Source organism: Aptenodytes forsteri, unplaced genomic scaffold (assembly GCF_000699145.1).
Source record: "Aptenodytes forsteri isolate BGI_AS27 unplaced genomic scaffold, ASM69914v1 Scaffold164, whole genome shotgun sequence".
In the NCBI taxonomy this organism is placed as follows: domain Eukaryota; kingdom Metazoa; phylum Chordata; class Aves; order Sphenisciformes; family Spheniscidae; genus Aptenodytes; species Aptenodytes forsteri.
In genome coordinates this window covers 3484237-3498872 of record NW_008795527.1, presented here as the reverse complement: position 1 = coordinate 3498872, position 14636 = coordinate 3484237, and the positions used below count along the sequence as shown (strand labels likewise).

General features: G+C 39.7%; 1 protein-coding gene across 1 annotated transcript in view; it reads left to right on the top strand.

The window, feature by feature from the left end:
* Positions 1 to 576: 576 nt before the first annotated feature.
* Positions 577 to 14636, top strand: part of SP4 (Sp4 transcription factor) — a 26044-nt gene continuing 11984 nt past the window's right edge. Inside the window, exons 1-2 of the mRNA XM_009282052.2 lie at positions 577 to 675; positions 1160 to 2717. Coding sequence (XP_009280327.1) covers positions 595 to 675; positions 1160 to 2717 — 1639 coding nt within the window. The 5' untranslated portion in view covers positions 577 to 594. The remainder of the gene's footprint in view (positions 676 to 1159; positions 2718 to 14636) is intronic.

Here is a 14636-nt window from a genome sequence, read left to right as displayed (position 1 = left end):
CCCCCTCTATCCCGCCCTCCCGGGTTCCCCCTTTTCTTCCCTGCTTCTCCCCCTTCTTACCCCGCTCATCTCTTGCTGCCCCTCCACCCATCCGTGCTGCTACCTCTCGTGCCCCCTTTCTTCTCTTCCTCCCCTGCCTGCCCCTCCGACTTGCCTCCTCCGTACCTCCCTCCTCCATTCCCCCTTTCTTCGCTAACCCTCCCTCCGTGCACATCCCTCCCTCCTTCATTCCTCTTTTCCTCCCTCTTTCCCTCCCATGCACAACCCTCCTCCTGCCCCCCCAAAGATGCTTTAGGGGGCAGGAGGAGGAGGAGGGTTGTGGGTGGTTTTTTCCTGCTGTCTCTGGGAGAGGAAACCAAACCTCCCCTTTCTGGGTGTTAACTCTCCAGCCCCCATGGGTTGGGTTTCAAACCACGTTTCTTAGGACTCGTTCTTTTGTAATAATGATTTGCGCTGTTGTTTTTATGGAGAGGTAAAGGCGACAAGCTGGGAACCAAAAAGGATGTGCTTGTAGGTTTTGTTATTGTATAAATGAAGGTGAATAATTAACCTGTTACACTTGATATTTTTGCAGATCAAAAGAAGGAGGAAACTATGCCCACAGAGGGAGAGAAATCTCCCGAGGCAGAGAATAACAACAATAATAATAAAAAAGGGAAAACTGGAGGCTCACAGGTAAAGCACACACACCCGAATAGGGAAGTGCCCAAACTATTAGCATTTAAAATGAAATGTTCAGCTAACAGCATTTCCTGCTCAGGGCATCTTTCTTTGGGTTGGATGAAACATAGTTGGTTGGGTGCAATATTTTTACTGCCTGGATATGTTTTTTCTGATTGCATTTTGCAGTGATCAGCTGCTTTCCATGTCATAGAAGCATTTTTGAAATTTTTCTTTATTTTAGGGGGGGAAAAAAAAGACTGGATTGAGGATGCAGTTGAGGTCCTGGCTGTCACATATTCATTGATAATCGAGGGCTTTATATTTAAAGATTATTTACAGAAATACATACTTCCTTATTCAGAGCTGTATCATTGGTCTCTGTGCAGAAGCACTTTTTTTTTTTTCTGCTTCCTGTGTAAACCTTAATGCTTACTTCTGATGGTTCATACTCATGCTCTTCTCCTGAATCTGTTCTGTTTTCTCTTTTTATGGATAGGATTCTCAGCCTTCACCTCTCGCTTTGCTAGCAGCCACTTGCAGCAAAATCGGAACTCCTGGTGAGAATCAAGGAACTGGACAGCAGCAGATTATTATAGATCCAAATCAAGGTTTGGTGCAGCTTCAGAATCAGCCACAGCAGTTAGAATTGGTAACAACTCAGCTTGCTGGAAACGCTTGGCAGCTTGTTGCTGCTGCTCCTTCTGCTTCAAAAGAAAATAATGTTGCTCAACAAGGATCTTCTGTCGCCTCAAGTGCAGCAAGTCCCTCCAGCAGTAACAATGGAAGTACGTCTCCTTCAAAAACCAAATCGGGCAATTCTTCTGCAACAACCCCTGGACAATTCCAAGTCATTCAAGTACAAAATCCAAGCGGTAGTGTCCAATACCAAGTGATCCCACAGATTCAGACAACAGAAGGTCAACAACTTCAAATCAATCCATCTAATGCTACTGGTCTACAAGACATACAGGGTCAAATTCAGCTTATTCCTGCAGGGAATAATCAAGCTATCCTCACAACTGCAAACAGGACAGCTTCGGGGAATGTTATTGCTCAAAACCTAGCAAATCAGACAGTTCCAGTCCAAATTAGGCCTGGTGTTTCCATACCACTGCAACTGCAAACTATTCCTGGTACTCAGGCACAAGTTGTAACAACATTACCTATAAACATTGGTGGGGTAACCCTAGCATTGCCTGTGATAAACAACGTGGCAGCTGGAGGAGGTTCGGGTCAAGTTGGCCAGTCTACTGAGAGCGGAGTTTCCAACGGGAATCAGCTAGCATCTACGCCTGTCACTTCTGCCTCCGTTAGTACAATGCCAGAGTCTCCTTCCTCATCTTCCACCTCTACGACCACTGCCTCAACATCTCTAACTAGCAGCGACACGCTAGTAAGCTCTGCAGAAACAGGCCCGTACACAAGCACAGCAGGCAGCAGTTCCGAGCAGACGACTGAAGAACCTCAAACAACTGCTACAGACTCTGAAGCCCAGAGCTCCAGTCAGCTTCAGTCCAATGGACTACAGAACGTCCAGGATCAGTCAGGTTCCCTTCAGCAGGTCCAAATCGTAGGTCAGCCTATTCTGCAGCAGATACAGATCCAGCAGCCTCAACAGCAGATTATTCAGGCCATTCCTCCGCAGTCATTTCAGCTCCAGTCAGGGCAGACTATACAGACCATCCAGCAGCAGCCTTTGCAGAATGTTCAGCTGCAGGCAGTGAGTCCAACTCAGGTGCTCATCAGGGCTCCAACTTTAACACCATCAGGGCAGATCAGCTGGCAAACTGTACAGGTTCAGAATCTGCAAAGCCTTTCAAATCTTCAAGTTCAAAATGCTGGGTTACCCCAACAACTAACCATTACCCCTGTGTCTTCAAGTGGTGGCACAACCATTGCCCAGATTGCACCAGTGGCTGTTGCTGGTACCCCCATCACTCTGAACGCTGCCCAGCTTGCTTCAGTACCTAATCTTCAAACAGTAAGTGTTGCCAACCTGGGTGCTGCAGGTGTTCAAGTTCAAGGAGTTCCTGTTACCATTACCAGTGTTGCGGGTGAGTGGTCTGACAAAGTTTTGGGTTTGTTTTGCTTTTGTTTGGGTTGTTTTTTTTTTTTTACTATTGCAAGAATACCAGACAGTTTTAAATTAATACTTTTTTCAGGATTTTCTGTAATAAACATTAAACCCTTAACTGTGAGGAAATACCTTATACTTATCACTAAAATTCAGATTTTAAAATTCAGATTTTAAAATAACTGACATTTCTCCTAAGAAATACCTTATACTTATCACTAAAATTCAGATTTTAAAATAACTGACACTTCTCCTAAACATTGAGCTAATATTACCAGTTGCGTCAATTGGAAGGGAACTGTTTGTATTTGATAAACTGTCCTTAAATGATCCTGTTCTCATTAAAGACTTGTAGGCTTTGGGAGTGAATGTGAGACTTTACTGTTAGAGCTTTGACACGTTTAAAAAAATAACAAGCAATATTCCTAATCTCTGCATGGGGGATGTAGGATGAGAGAAGTGACAGTGTGTGAACTGGGATATCTTGTGTCATGGCATGCATTTGTATGGAACTGTTTGTTGTATTCTGCACTAGCTCCTAAAGTTGTTCCCTTAAAAGTTTGACTTCTGCAAAGAGATTGAGTGGAATAAGGTATGCTTGCACACAGCATGGTTCCTGTGACTTGTCTTTTTAAAAAAACAAAACCAACTGGTAACTGTACCTCAGTACTTGCTGATGAACTTTTGATATGTATTATGAAATGCCTGTTTGGTTATGCTGGTCTAATAGTTGGGAAAGGAGCTATGAAAAGGCTCTAGGCTGGATAACAGAGCTTAGTTCTGAAGTAAATTCGTGCAAGGTCTCTGCAGTGTCCCAGAAAGGCAAGTCTATATGTAAAACTTGCAAACTTCTAACATTTCAGGTAAAACTTGATTTAGGGGTTCTCTCTACCAGTTTGATAACTGCTTACATGAGCTTGGTTTTATTTCATACAAGTAAGTCTTCTGTTGTAGTAGTTACAATAAACTGTTGTCTTAACAGCAACCCGACTATAGACACAGTTTTTTAGTATAAAACTGTAAGAAAAAACTCATGTTTAACTACTGTCCAGTCTGCATAAACAAATGTTAGTATCATATTGACTCTTAATCTGTTTTTTTTAATAATCATATGTTAAGATGAGAAATGTTTAACTGGGCGAAGGATTGTTCCTTTTAGTTGAAACATTTTTGAGGAGACTAAACATAGTTTGATAATAAATTTGCCATTGGGAGAATTTCATCTGCTATGGTACTCTTCAGCACTTGATGGCATGTTGAAGGCATGTTGAAATACTAAGAGCTGGGTTGGATGCACTAAACCTGGCTGACTTAAGGAGCATTACAGAAATGTTAATCTGGGTAATCAAAATTAAAATCTTGACCTTGTGCTTAGCTGTAATGGTTCAAAAAGAAGTTTTAGTTAGCTGGAGCTGACCAGCTGCTACAATATCTTGCAGTCCAATTTGCCTTGGAAAATTTTTTTTCTTGATGGGAAGGTGCTGGTTGACTACTGTTGTTAGACAGAAGTTCCTACTTTGGTAGAGGTCTCTTCATAGGAAGCCTGCTTTGGGAACAGCCTAGATTTGGGGGTGCAGGAAGAACCTTTCTGCACTGCTTACTAGTGTACAGCTGTTCAGTACACACTAATAGGTATTAGAACAAGAGATTCTGAATATCATCTTGCTCAGTTATCTTGACTGCTCCTCTGCTCATATGTGATGTCTTCTGGAAAATAAAGGGATTGAGATTTGTAACTGAGGATGAAAGAAGGGGAATGAGTCACAAGTATGGTCCTGGAGAAGCCAAGCCTTAGTCATACAGGGTTCATATGTTAACTAAACTTAAGCTTTGTGACCATTGAATTCCCCTCCACTTTTTTTTTTTTTTAATCCAGGTAGGTCTCATGGCTGTTCCCATAGCACTTAAAATTTTATGCTAGCAGCAGTGAATGCTCCAACCTTTTCTCCATTCCTTCGTATATAAGGTACTATTTCTGTTTCCCAAGGTTTGAGGTTATGGAGAAAGAACAAACTTTGAGAATGTGAGAGATTAGTTAGAATTTCTTTCTCTAATTTATCTCTACTTCTCTCCGGTGACACTTCCTGATGCTACACTTTGGGAATGGGAGACATGGTAGCATGGAAAGGAGAGTGAAGAGCGTGATGTGCAGTCCTTAATGCTATATTAAGTATTCAAGGAAAGAAGGGTTATGAAATAGAAAATTACAAACATGGTAAAATCTAAACTTTGCTTGCTGCTTATAAGGAATAAGCTGTCTTGACCAGGGCTATTAACTTCCTTGGATTTGCCAGTTTTTATCTGAAATGTTTTTTTGCTGCTATTGTTCAAAGAAACCTTTTAAAAAAAAAAAAAAAAAAAAAACTGCTCAGTTACCTCAACATCTGCAGACTGATATTTCCATTCTTTTTCTGCAGTACCTAAGCTTGTTGGTGTGAACTCTTTTGTACATTAATTGAACTCTCCAGAAGTGGATCATTCGCTACAAATGAGCAGTAGAAGTAGGTGTTAGAAATGAGCCGTATGGAGGATGTCCAGAAAGTGTCAGGGAAAAGACTGAGTGAAGGACTCAACCCATGCATTGATTCAGGTGCTCTAACTTTGTTAGGAAAAAAAAGTTACTTTGTCCTTCAAGCAAACCCAACTGATCAAGCCAGCTAAGTTTCCAAACGCAATGAGTATTTGTCTGAAATAACTGTTCTTTTATTTGTGTTGTATTTCTGTTCCATGAACATTGATTTTCCTAGTTGTTTCTACAATGAGGTAATTTAGGTACCTTTTTCTTAGTTTTTCAGTAGTAAATGAAATAGTAAAGCAACAGAACTCTAATTAACTGCAAATAACAAACATTCTTAGCTTAAAGAATTTCCATTCCATATTATGGAAATGTTAAACTATAGAACTATTTTGGGAAAGTCTTCTCCCCCCCGCCCTGGGTCAAATGGATTCTAAATTCCAAAAGAGACAAATTTCACATTGGGAAGAAAAATACTAAAATCTTCAGGTAAATGTTATATTTTGGTCTGCTTCTTATAACCTTTGTTACTCAAAGTCTCTGGTCCCAAGGTGTGTAGGCTCTACTGTAAACCAGTGAAGATGAATAAATGTGTGTGGGGTTTTTTGTTGTGTTTCTTAGTTAAAAGTTCAAACATTGCTCTTGGTAAGTATCACACTTTAGGTTTTATGTTGTGTGTGGTCAAAAAGCAGGGCAAAGCAGAGAAGTTCTTGCATCCTTTCACTTTCTGGCCTGAGGGAGAACTCATTCAATGTCATTGATGTAGAGGAAAATTACTTTTTTGCTGTGACAAAAAAGTAAAAAAGTTTGTTTTGTTCTGGACAACCTGCTGTAGGTGGCCCTGGTTGAGCAGGGTGGTTGGACCAGATGACCTCCAAAGGTACCTTCTAGTCTACACCACTCTGATTCTGTGAAATTTTGCTGAGAAGATGTACAAAGTGTCAGTCAAAGGAGTAATTAAATGTATAGAAGAAAGCTGGATGAGAAGATAGAAACTAAGTATCTGAGCCTTAAAAACAGATCTTTAAACAATTATTTAATTAAGAGCTAATCACACAACGGACTACATAAAAGTAACTGTGTTTACTTGAACATTCAGGGATCTAGAAATACCTGCCTTGTTATGAGATCAGTACCTGTCATGGCCTTTAAGCAAGCTAATTCTGTACAAAGTAAACTGCGCTGCTTCTGTGCTGTGTGAATTTTTGTTTTGTACATGATTCCCTGTGGAACGGGATAGCCTTTGGTGTTAACAGGTGGTGACTTCCTGATTTTAGCCCCTATGAGCTTGGGGACAAGCAGGTACTGCACAGTTCCCTTGCCTTTTTTCCAAGGCTTCTGCTGTGATAGCTGTAGATGCAAGTTCAAAGGATTCCTGTCTCCCCCACCCCCCATCCCCTTCTTAAAATAAGGTATCTTATGCCTTTTTTTAAAGCTTATTTTCAGGCCCTTTTATTTGTCCGGATGTGTTAATTGACAACATAAGTGACTACGTGGAAGGAACTTGTTTTAGTACTAGATGGTTCTAAGAAAAATATATAGTTCATAAAACCGTTTCCTTTTGGTGGGCTAAGTTTCTTTGTCCCTCAACACATTGGGCTTGGAGTATATTTGTTTTGGGAATAGCACAGAATGTGAACATTTGTGGATGCTGAAGAATATGGGGTGAGATAAAACAGATCAGTTAAACTGTGAAATACTGAGTATTAATGGCTTCCCTGTAAAAGTTTTGTGTTCTGCCTGTAGGGTTTCTTTCACTGGAGCCTTCAGAAGAGGTCGCCAGCTTTTTCTGAACTTGTTCATTGTTTTTGCTGTCAGTGGGAATCTAGCGGTGGTGGTGGAGATGATGTCTTTTCAGAATAATTCCCCGTTTCTTATGGGGAAAAAAAAAAAGTAATAGATCAGACTTGTATCTACCTTAATTATACATCTTGAAGTAATTTACTTACATCATGATGAAGGTGTTTGTTCCAAGTGTATGAGAGACTTTTGTTCTAAAAAAATAGTGAAAAATATTACTTGTATTTTATGTATACTTAGTCCAAGCTTTCTTAGTTGCTTTAGGCAAAAGTCACCAGATTCCATCACCTTGCAACTCACGTTCAAGCCATTTTGTTTAAGAGGAGTGGTGACATGGCCTGAATTATGGGGAATTTGGAGTTCATCCACCAAAATAACCTGGAGGAATGACTTCTGTTCAGTGGAACAGTTTGTTGCCTGGCAATACTGGAACTAGAGAGTTTTAAGTCCTTTGCATGGATGTGCTGTGCACTCTAAGACAGTTATTAATGACAATGAAGTCCAATACCAAGTGGTCTTATTGGGGCACTTTAAAAACATAATGACCCTTGTCTTTCTGTTTCATACTCTGTAGTAATGTAAGTTACTAAGGCATTTTTCTCTTTGACCAGCTACTTTCATTGCGCTACTATTAGTAGTTAAACAATGTGCCAGTACCTCCAGTTCTCCTCCTGCTTTCTTGTGCCTTTTCTCATTTGTCTGCATCCAACTTCATCCTGTCTTCAAGGCTTTCACTTCCCTTTCCTTCTTTAGTAACTCTTCTTGTGTGACAGTCACTAGTTTTATGACTTGCTGTTCAAAGACTGGAGATATTGTTTAGATATTACTATCATTCTGGTTCAAACTTTGCAGAGGAGTTTGAAACATTCTACCAAATTCTTTAAACAGGAATAAAATGATACATAAGATTAAATGCATGTAACTCAGGAATAGTGACTGGCAAAAGGGAAACATCACACCCGTTTTTGAAAAGGGTAAAAAGGAGGACCCAGGGAACTACCAACCAGTCAACCTCACCTCTGTGCCTGGTAAGATCATGGAACAAATCCTCCTAGAAGCTATGTCAAGGCATATGGGTGACAGAGAGGTGATTATAGACAGCCAACATGGCTTCACAAAGGACAAATCGTGCCTGACTAATGTGGTGGTCTTCTGCAGTGGAGTGACTGTGTTGGTAGTTAAGGGAAGAGCAGTTGATATCATCTACTGTGACTTACGTAAGGCCTTTGACACGGTTCCATATAATAGCCTTGGAGAGAGATGGGTTTTATGGATGGATTATTAGATGGATAAGGAATTGACTGGATGGCCGCATCCAAAGAGTTGCCGTCAATGGCTCAATCTCCAAATAGAGATCAGTAATCATTGGTGTCGCTCAGGGGTCTGTAGTGGGACCAGTACTGTTCAGTATCTTTATTAATGACATAGTGGGATTGAGCGCACCCTCCGCAAGTTTGTAGATGACACCAAGCTGAGTGGTGCAGTGGACACGCCTGAGGGATGAGATGCCATTCAGAGGGACCTGAACAAGCTTGAGAAGTGGGCCCGTGTGAACCTCATGAGGTTCAACAAGGCCAAGTGCAAGGTCCTGCACCTGTGTCAGGGCAATCCCCAATATCAATACAGACTGGAGGATGAAGAGATTGAGAGCAGCCCTGCCGAGAAAGACTTGGGGATATTGGTAGATGAAAAATTGGATACGAGCCAGCAATGTGCACTTGCAGCCCAGAAAGCCAACCATATCCTGGGCTGCATAAAAAGAAGCCAGACCAGCAGCTCAAGATGTGATTCTCTCCCTCTCCTCTGCTCTTGTGAGACCCCATCTGTAGTACTGTGTCCAGTTCTGGGGTCCCCAGTAGAAGACAGACATGGACCTGTTAGAGTGGGTCCAGAGGAGGGTCATGGAAACAATCAGAGGGCTGGAACATGTCTCCTATGAAGAAAGGCTGAAAGAGTTGGGGTTGTTCGGACTGGTGAAGAGAAGGCTCTGGGGAGACCTTATTGCAGCCCTTGAATATACAAAGGGAGCTTGTAAGAAAGACTGAGATATACTTTTTACCAAGGCTTGCCTGTAGTCACAGGACAAGGGGCAGCAGTTTTAAACTGAAAAAGGGTAGGTTTAGATTGAACATAAGGAAGAAATTCTTTACTAGATGGTGATGAGATGCTAGAACAGGTTGCCCAGGGAAGTTGTGGATGCCCCATCCCTGGAAGTGTCCAAGGCCAGGTTGGATGGGGCTTTGAGCAACCTGGTCTAGTGGAAGGTGTCCCTGCCCACGGCAGGGGGGGTGGAACTAGATGATCTTTAAGGTCCCTTCCAACCCAAACTGTTCTATGATTCTATGAATATAAGAGTCAAAGGTGTTTCTGACCCTGTCTGATGCTGACTCCAGGTGATGCATACAAGAATAATCTGCTCGGATACTCATCCCACCATTCAGTGATCTGCAGCTCAGGTCTTCCTGAGCCAGAAGTGGGATTTTTTTTTTTTTATATTTAATAATCCTTGATGGATTTCTTTTCTTCTGTGAATTTGTCTTTTTTGAGTCCATGTAAATTTTTTACATGTTCAATGCTTGTCAGCAATAAATTGTCTTGATTGTTGTGTAAGACACATTTTTATTTAATGTTCTCAAACTCCTGTATTATGAAAAATTAAATTATCTGATTCACCTTTATACCACTCATGGTCTTCTATTATCTCTATCACATATGCTAGTTATTGAGGGAGGGGAAGGTGTTTAGCCTGAAGTCCTAGAATATTACACTTATGTTGTTGAACAAAAGAGAATGCATTTTCATGACAAGACGTAACCTCTGGGTCTCCTTGCTTGTGTTAATGTAATAGTGAGTATGTGTGGAAGTAGAACTCTGAGTTGTGTAGCTAAGCAAGGAGGGATGCCTGTAGGTGGTAACAAGGTGAAAAGGGTTTAAAATAGCCACAGTATATACAAGCAAACTGGCAAATATAAATACCAAGGGTGGAAGTTGAAGGAGCTGAAGGATGGTGGTTTCATGATCTTTTTTTTTTTTAATAACATCCAGTGTTTCCCTGGATGTTCATTGGCAAGCAAGCTGCAGCAAATACCTTGAAAGAAAAAAGCTGCAAGCTATGGAATCTGCAGTAAAAAGATAAGTACAAAGAACTGAGCCATCTTCCACAAAAACAGAAAAAATGCAGGAGTTTGTCTTAGCTTTTTACTTCATAGGGTGTTACTTGGCATTCTGAGGGCATAGTTGGGAGGAGTATAGAAATTCAGCATACTTTTTCCAAAGCCATGAAAGGTCACTTAAAACTGTTCTCAGGTTGCCTTGAGCTGAGAATTGTTGCAGAACCACAGTGTTCTAAATATTACAGCGCTGGCATCCTTTTCAAATGTTTCAGAGTAATTATAGGAGAAGCATTTAATCTTCTAATGACAAAATTGCTTTGGTTGTGGGATTTTCTTAAACTGAAACTCAAAATAGTGCCAGAAGCAGTTTAACAACAAACAATGCTGGTGAAAACAAACGTTTTCCTTGGTGATGGTAGCTTAAAAATAAAGTATCAATATACTGTTCCTGAACTTGATGCATAAGGAATGCACAATCTACCTGTTCAGCTAAATTGTCTATGGAGAATAACCTGGTAAAAATGCCTCAGTAAAACAAGCCTTTTCTGCCTGACCTGTGAGTAGCAAGGCATGACTTCATCATTGCTTCTAGATAAAGTGGGAAGGGGAAGCATTTCAAGTACCAACTTTGCTCATAATCGTGAGGTGAAACAGGTTTCTAATGAGCCATTTCTATGCTATTAACTTCAAGAATTACATGTAAGTTCTTAAGTCTTCAAAGAAGAACGTTAGTAAAACTGCATTTCCCTATTAGAGTATGTGGTCTTATAAAAATATTTCATCAGTACAGGTGTGCTCTCTGAGAATATCAGGTTTTGCCATCCCCTCTCTCATTCCCTATCATCAGAAATCAGAGCATATAGAGCAGGGAAATGAATTGGCTGAACTTTTGTGTTCAGAAAATGTCAAGCAAGCAAACTGAATGATACTGCATGTCTTCATCAGCCTGTTAGTTTTGTTTTTGGTTTGGTTTGGTTTTTTTGTTTTTAAAGGGTGCTTAGATCTGCACTAAGCCAACCTTCTTGTTCTTCCATTACCACCCGGGGGGGGGTGGGCGGTGAGAAGCATATTCAAAATCTGATTTCAGTAGCTTCCTCAGTGTAACTTAAATTATGGAGTACTTGTCTACCAGTACCAAAATCATATGAAGCTAGGATAAATCAATTCTTACTTTTTAATAAGTAAAATTAATTTTAATTATTTATGTTTTAATCTATTTAAAATGTTTAATGGTAATTATTGAAAAATCTAACTGTATATGGAATGAGATGTCATGTTCGAAGGGGAATATTCATTTCAAGTATAAACAATGTTGTTATTGAAAAACAACTACATTTTTCAATGGTCAGTGATTTTAATGGACAATTTAGTTAATAAAAGTTGTTTTATTCATATGCTGTAGCACAGTAGCTTTGGAAGTAGTCAGAACTGCATAACAAAATGTAATTTTTATAATGAATATTTTGCTCTTGTCATGACACTTTCACCAAAACAATAGCTCTGGACATCTGCAGTCTCTTGAGAAATGTAGCATCTCGGCACACACTTAGGTTAGTTTGGGCTACAGTTGTATGGATTTCTACATGCATCCATTCTTAAGAATGGAGTTTCAAGTGATGTTTAATACTACTGACAGTGGCTAACAGTCATATACCTTAATCAGCTGGTTATTGGTAAACCATGTTATCCCAACATGCGTAATTAGTCTTAATAGATTGGCAGACTAGTATCATTTTGTTGTAAAGAGAAAATGATCAGTTAATATCCTTCTGCCAAAATGAACTTGGGATACATGTTAGGTACAAGTCTGACTTTCCTTAATTATAGTGTAGTTTCAGGTGATGATGTGACTGCTTTTCCCTTGAGCAAAATACTGATGTCTAAGAAATACTGGCCTTGGTTTTCTTGTTTCTTTGGTCATCAAGAAGTAACTCAGACTAAAACATCAAGCTCTTCAGTTTGTTCTGAACTGAAAAGGAAGACTAGATAAGATTAAGCCTACCATTTTATAGGGATAACAATGTTACAGAAGAAGATGGCAGAACTTCCAAGGGTTTGAATCTTGGAGATTTACATGGCCCTTCTTTTGTGATTCTATAATATGTAGCTTTGTTGATCCTTGCCTGATGAAGGCTGTAACAAAGTTACAGTTGTTACATCTTTAATAAACAAATTAGTCTTTGTATTGGTTAGGCTATCTACCCATAGGCTGTTATAAAACCACGGCTTGTGTCTCATGTTTAGTCTCACTGTAAAAGGTCTTTAAAAATATTTTATGAATCTTGTTTTTCCTGATAACTTTTAATCACTTTGCCAGTGTTTTTTTTTATTCTGAATAAATTATCAACTGCTGTGCAACTTAACCTGGTTTTAAAGTCAGCTATCTTCCTTTCTCTTGAAAGGATTTTCCATTTCCGTGTATGTACCTGTTAACTAATCCGTCCTGTGCAGAGAGGTGTATTTATTTTTATCTTGATCAATATAAAGATAACATTTCATATAGCTGAGATGTTTACTTCAAGGACATCCACGAACCTTCTAGTCAAGAGTAAAATATGTAAGCTAGCTAAACTGTAGTCAGAAACCCCACACAACACAAACAAACACCACCCCACCCCACCCCCCCAAAAAAAAAATAAACAGAGTACTGGAAACTTAGCTTGCATTTTTTTCATGTCAGCCTCCTTCTGTCCTTTCAAGATTAGGCTATTACTATTTCCATGGTAATATACAGAAATTGAACTGAGATGTTGAAAAACACACTTCCTGAAACCAGTATTTTAGTTTCTGTATGGCAGAAGTGTGTAAGAGAGGCATTTGATTTTTGTTTGTTTGTTTGTTACAGTTTGTCAGGTACTGAGCTCCTCTAGTCAGACTGTAGAGACTAACAGTCAAAAAGTTTCTTTCTAGTCCTATCCCTATTCAGAGTTAAGGGGAAGAGTTGGAAAGAAGAACTGGGCCATGTTCTGTTGTGGCTATAAGCTGTAGAATAACCTGAGAGTTGGGGCGGGGTGATGGGGTAGAGGGAGATGTTCCATAAAAGTAAAAACCTCCATTTCTTAGATCTACTGCTAGTTTCCATGCAGTGCGTCTGACACTCTGCAGCACAGCTGGTACTTGAGTTTTCAGTTATCTGTTTGCTCTAAGGTTCAGTATGCAGGGAACTACTTGTGTTCATCTGCAGAGCAGTGATCTTGAACACTCATCCTAAATACACTTTTCTTTTTGACTGTTTTTTTTTTCAATGACAGTCAGGTGTTTTTGGAAGGGTCTCTTGCCTTAGCAGTAGTATAACAAGTTATTTTTCTGATTCCAACTCCTTCTTTAGAATACCTAATAAATTGACCATATTTTCTTTCCATTTGAAGCCACAGCATCCAGAACAACCAGAGGCATTGCCTTGCTTTGACTGAAACCTCTACTTGGTTAGGCAAGACTAAATTTTGTGAAACTGTAGCTCCATGGTTGATTTTTATGTTGTTTCTGTATAGGTCTTTCTGTGTTGTATTTGTGGTAGTTCTTTCCTATGTGTAATAAAATAATAAAAAGAAAACTGGCTTTAAGTTTAATGAAAGATATTACCAGCTGGGAAAACTTCTTTTCTGTCTCAAAGTACTGAAGTGACTTCAGGTTGTCCTAAAGCAGTTGGGTAAAGCCTTACGTTTTTGAAAAGTCATTAAGGTACCTTCATGAAACTTCTTGAGCATTGTTTTGTCTTTCTGTTGCCAATAAGACTCTTGAACAAAATGAAAAAGACTTCAGGGGTTTTTTTAAGGTGTTTAAAACCCTCAAACTTACTTTTTACTGCCTTAAATCTCATGCTTTTAAGTGGTATTTTTCACAAGTTAAGCATAATTATGATGCTGTTCAGCAATTTTTGAACGCACTGAGCCATTTGACATAGGAAGCTTTTGGAGGAGAGGATAACAAGTTCTTACAAATCTTGTCCAAGTTGGCAACAGGCAAAAGATAGAAACTTGCTGCAATGTCCCTGTAGGAGGTAGAAAAGACAGATGTCTAGTTGATGCTGTAGTTTGCACTGGAAACTTTCTGCTTGTAGTAGCATCTGGACACAATGCTGTGCTGTGATAACCCAAACTTCTTGTAATAGTTGTGTGGATCCAATTCCTCTCACTACTGCAAACTGTTCTTCTCTACAGAATGTGTGGGTCCCTTGCATCAGCCCTTGTACAGTTTCTGTTCTGGGGAGTTCTTCCTCTGTCACGTATTGTTTCTTCATAAATCTTTATAAACCACTGCTTCAGGGTAGAAGAGAGGGCAGAATTGTCTGTGTACCATTTAAGTAGCACTGAATCGCATCATCTTCTGTGTAAATACTGAAACTCAGTGTTGTCTTCACATATATTTAATTTTAAGACATGATTTGCATTTCATTCTTCAGCATGAAACCTCCTTCCTAGTAGATTTTGTTTGGAAAAACATGATCTCTGACTATAAACTATTGCCACAG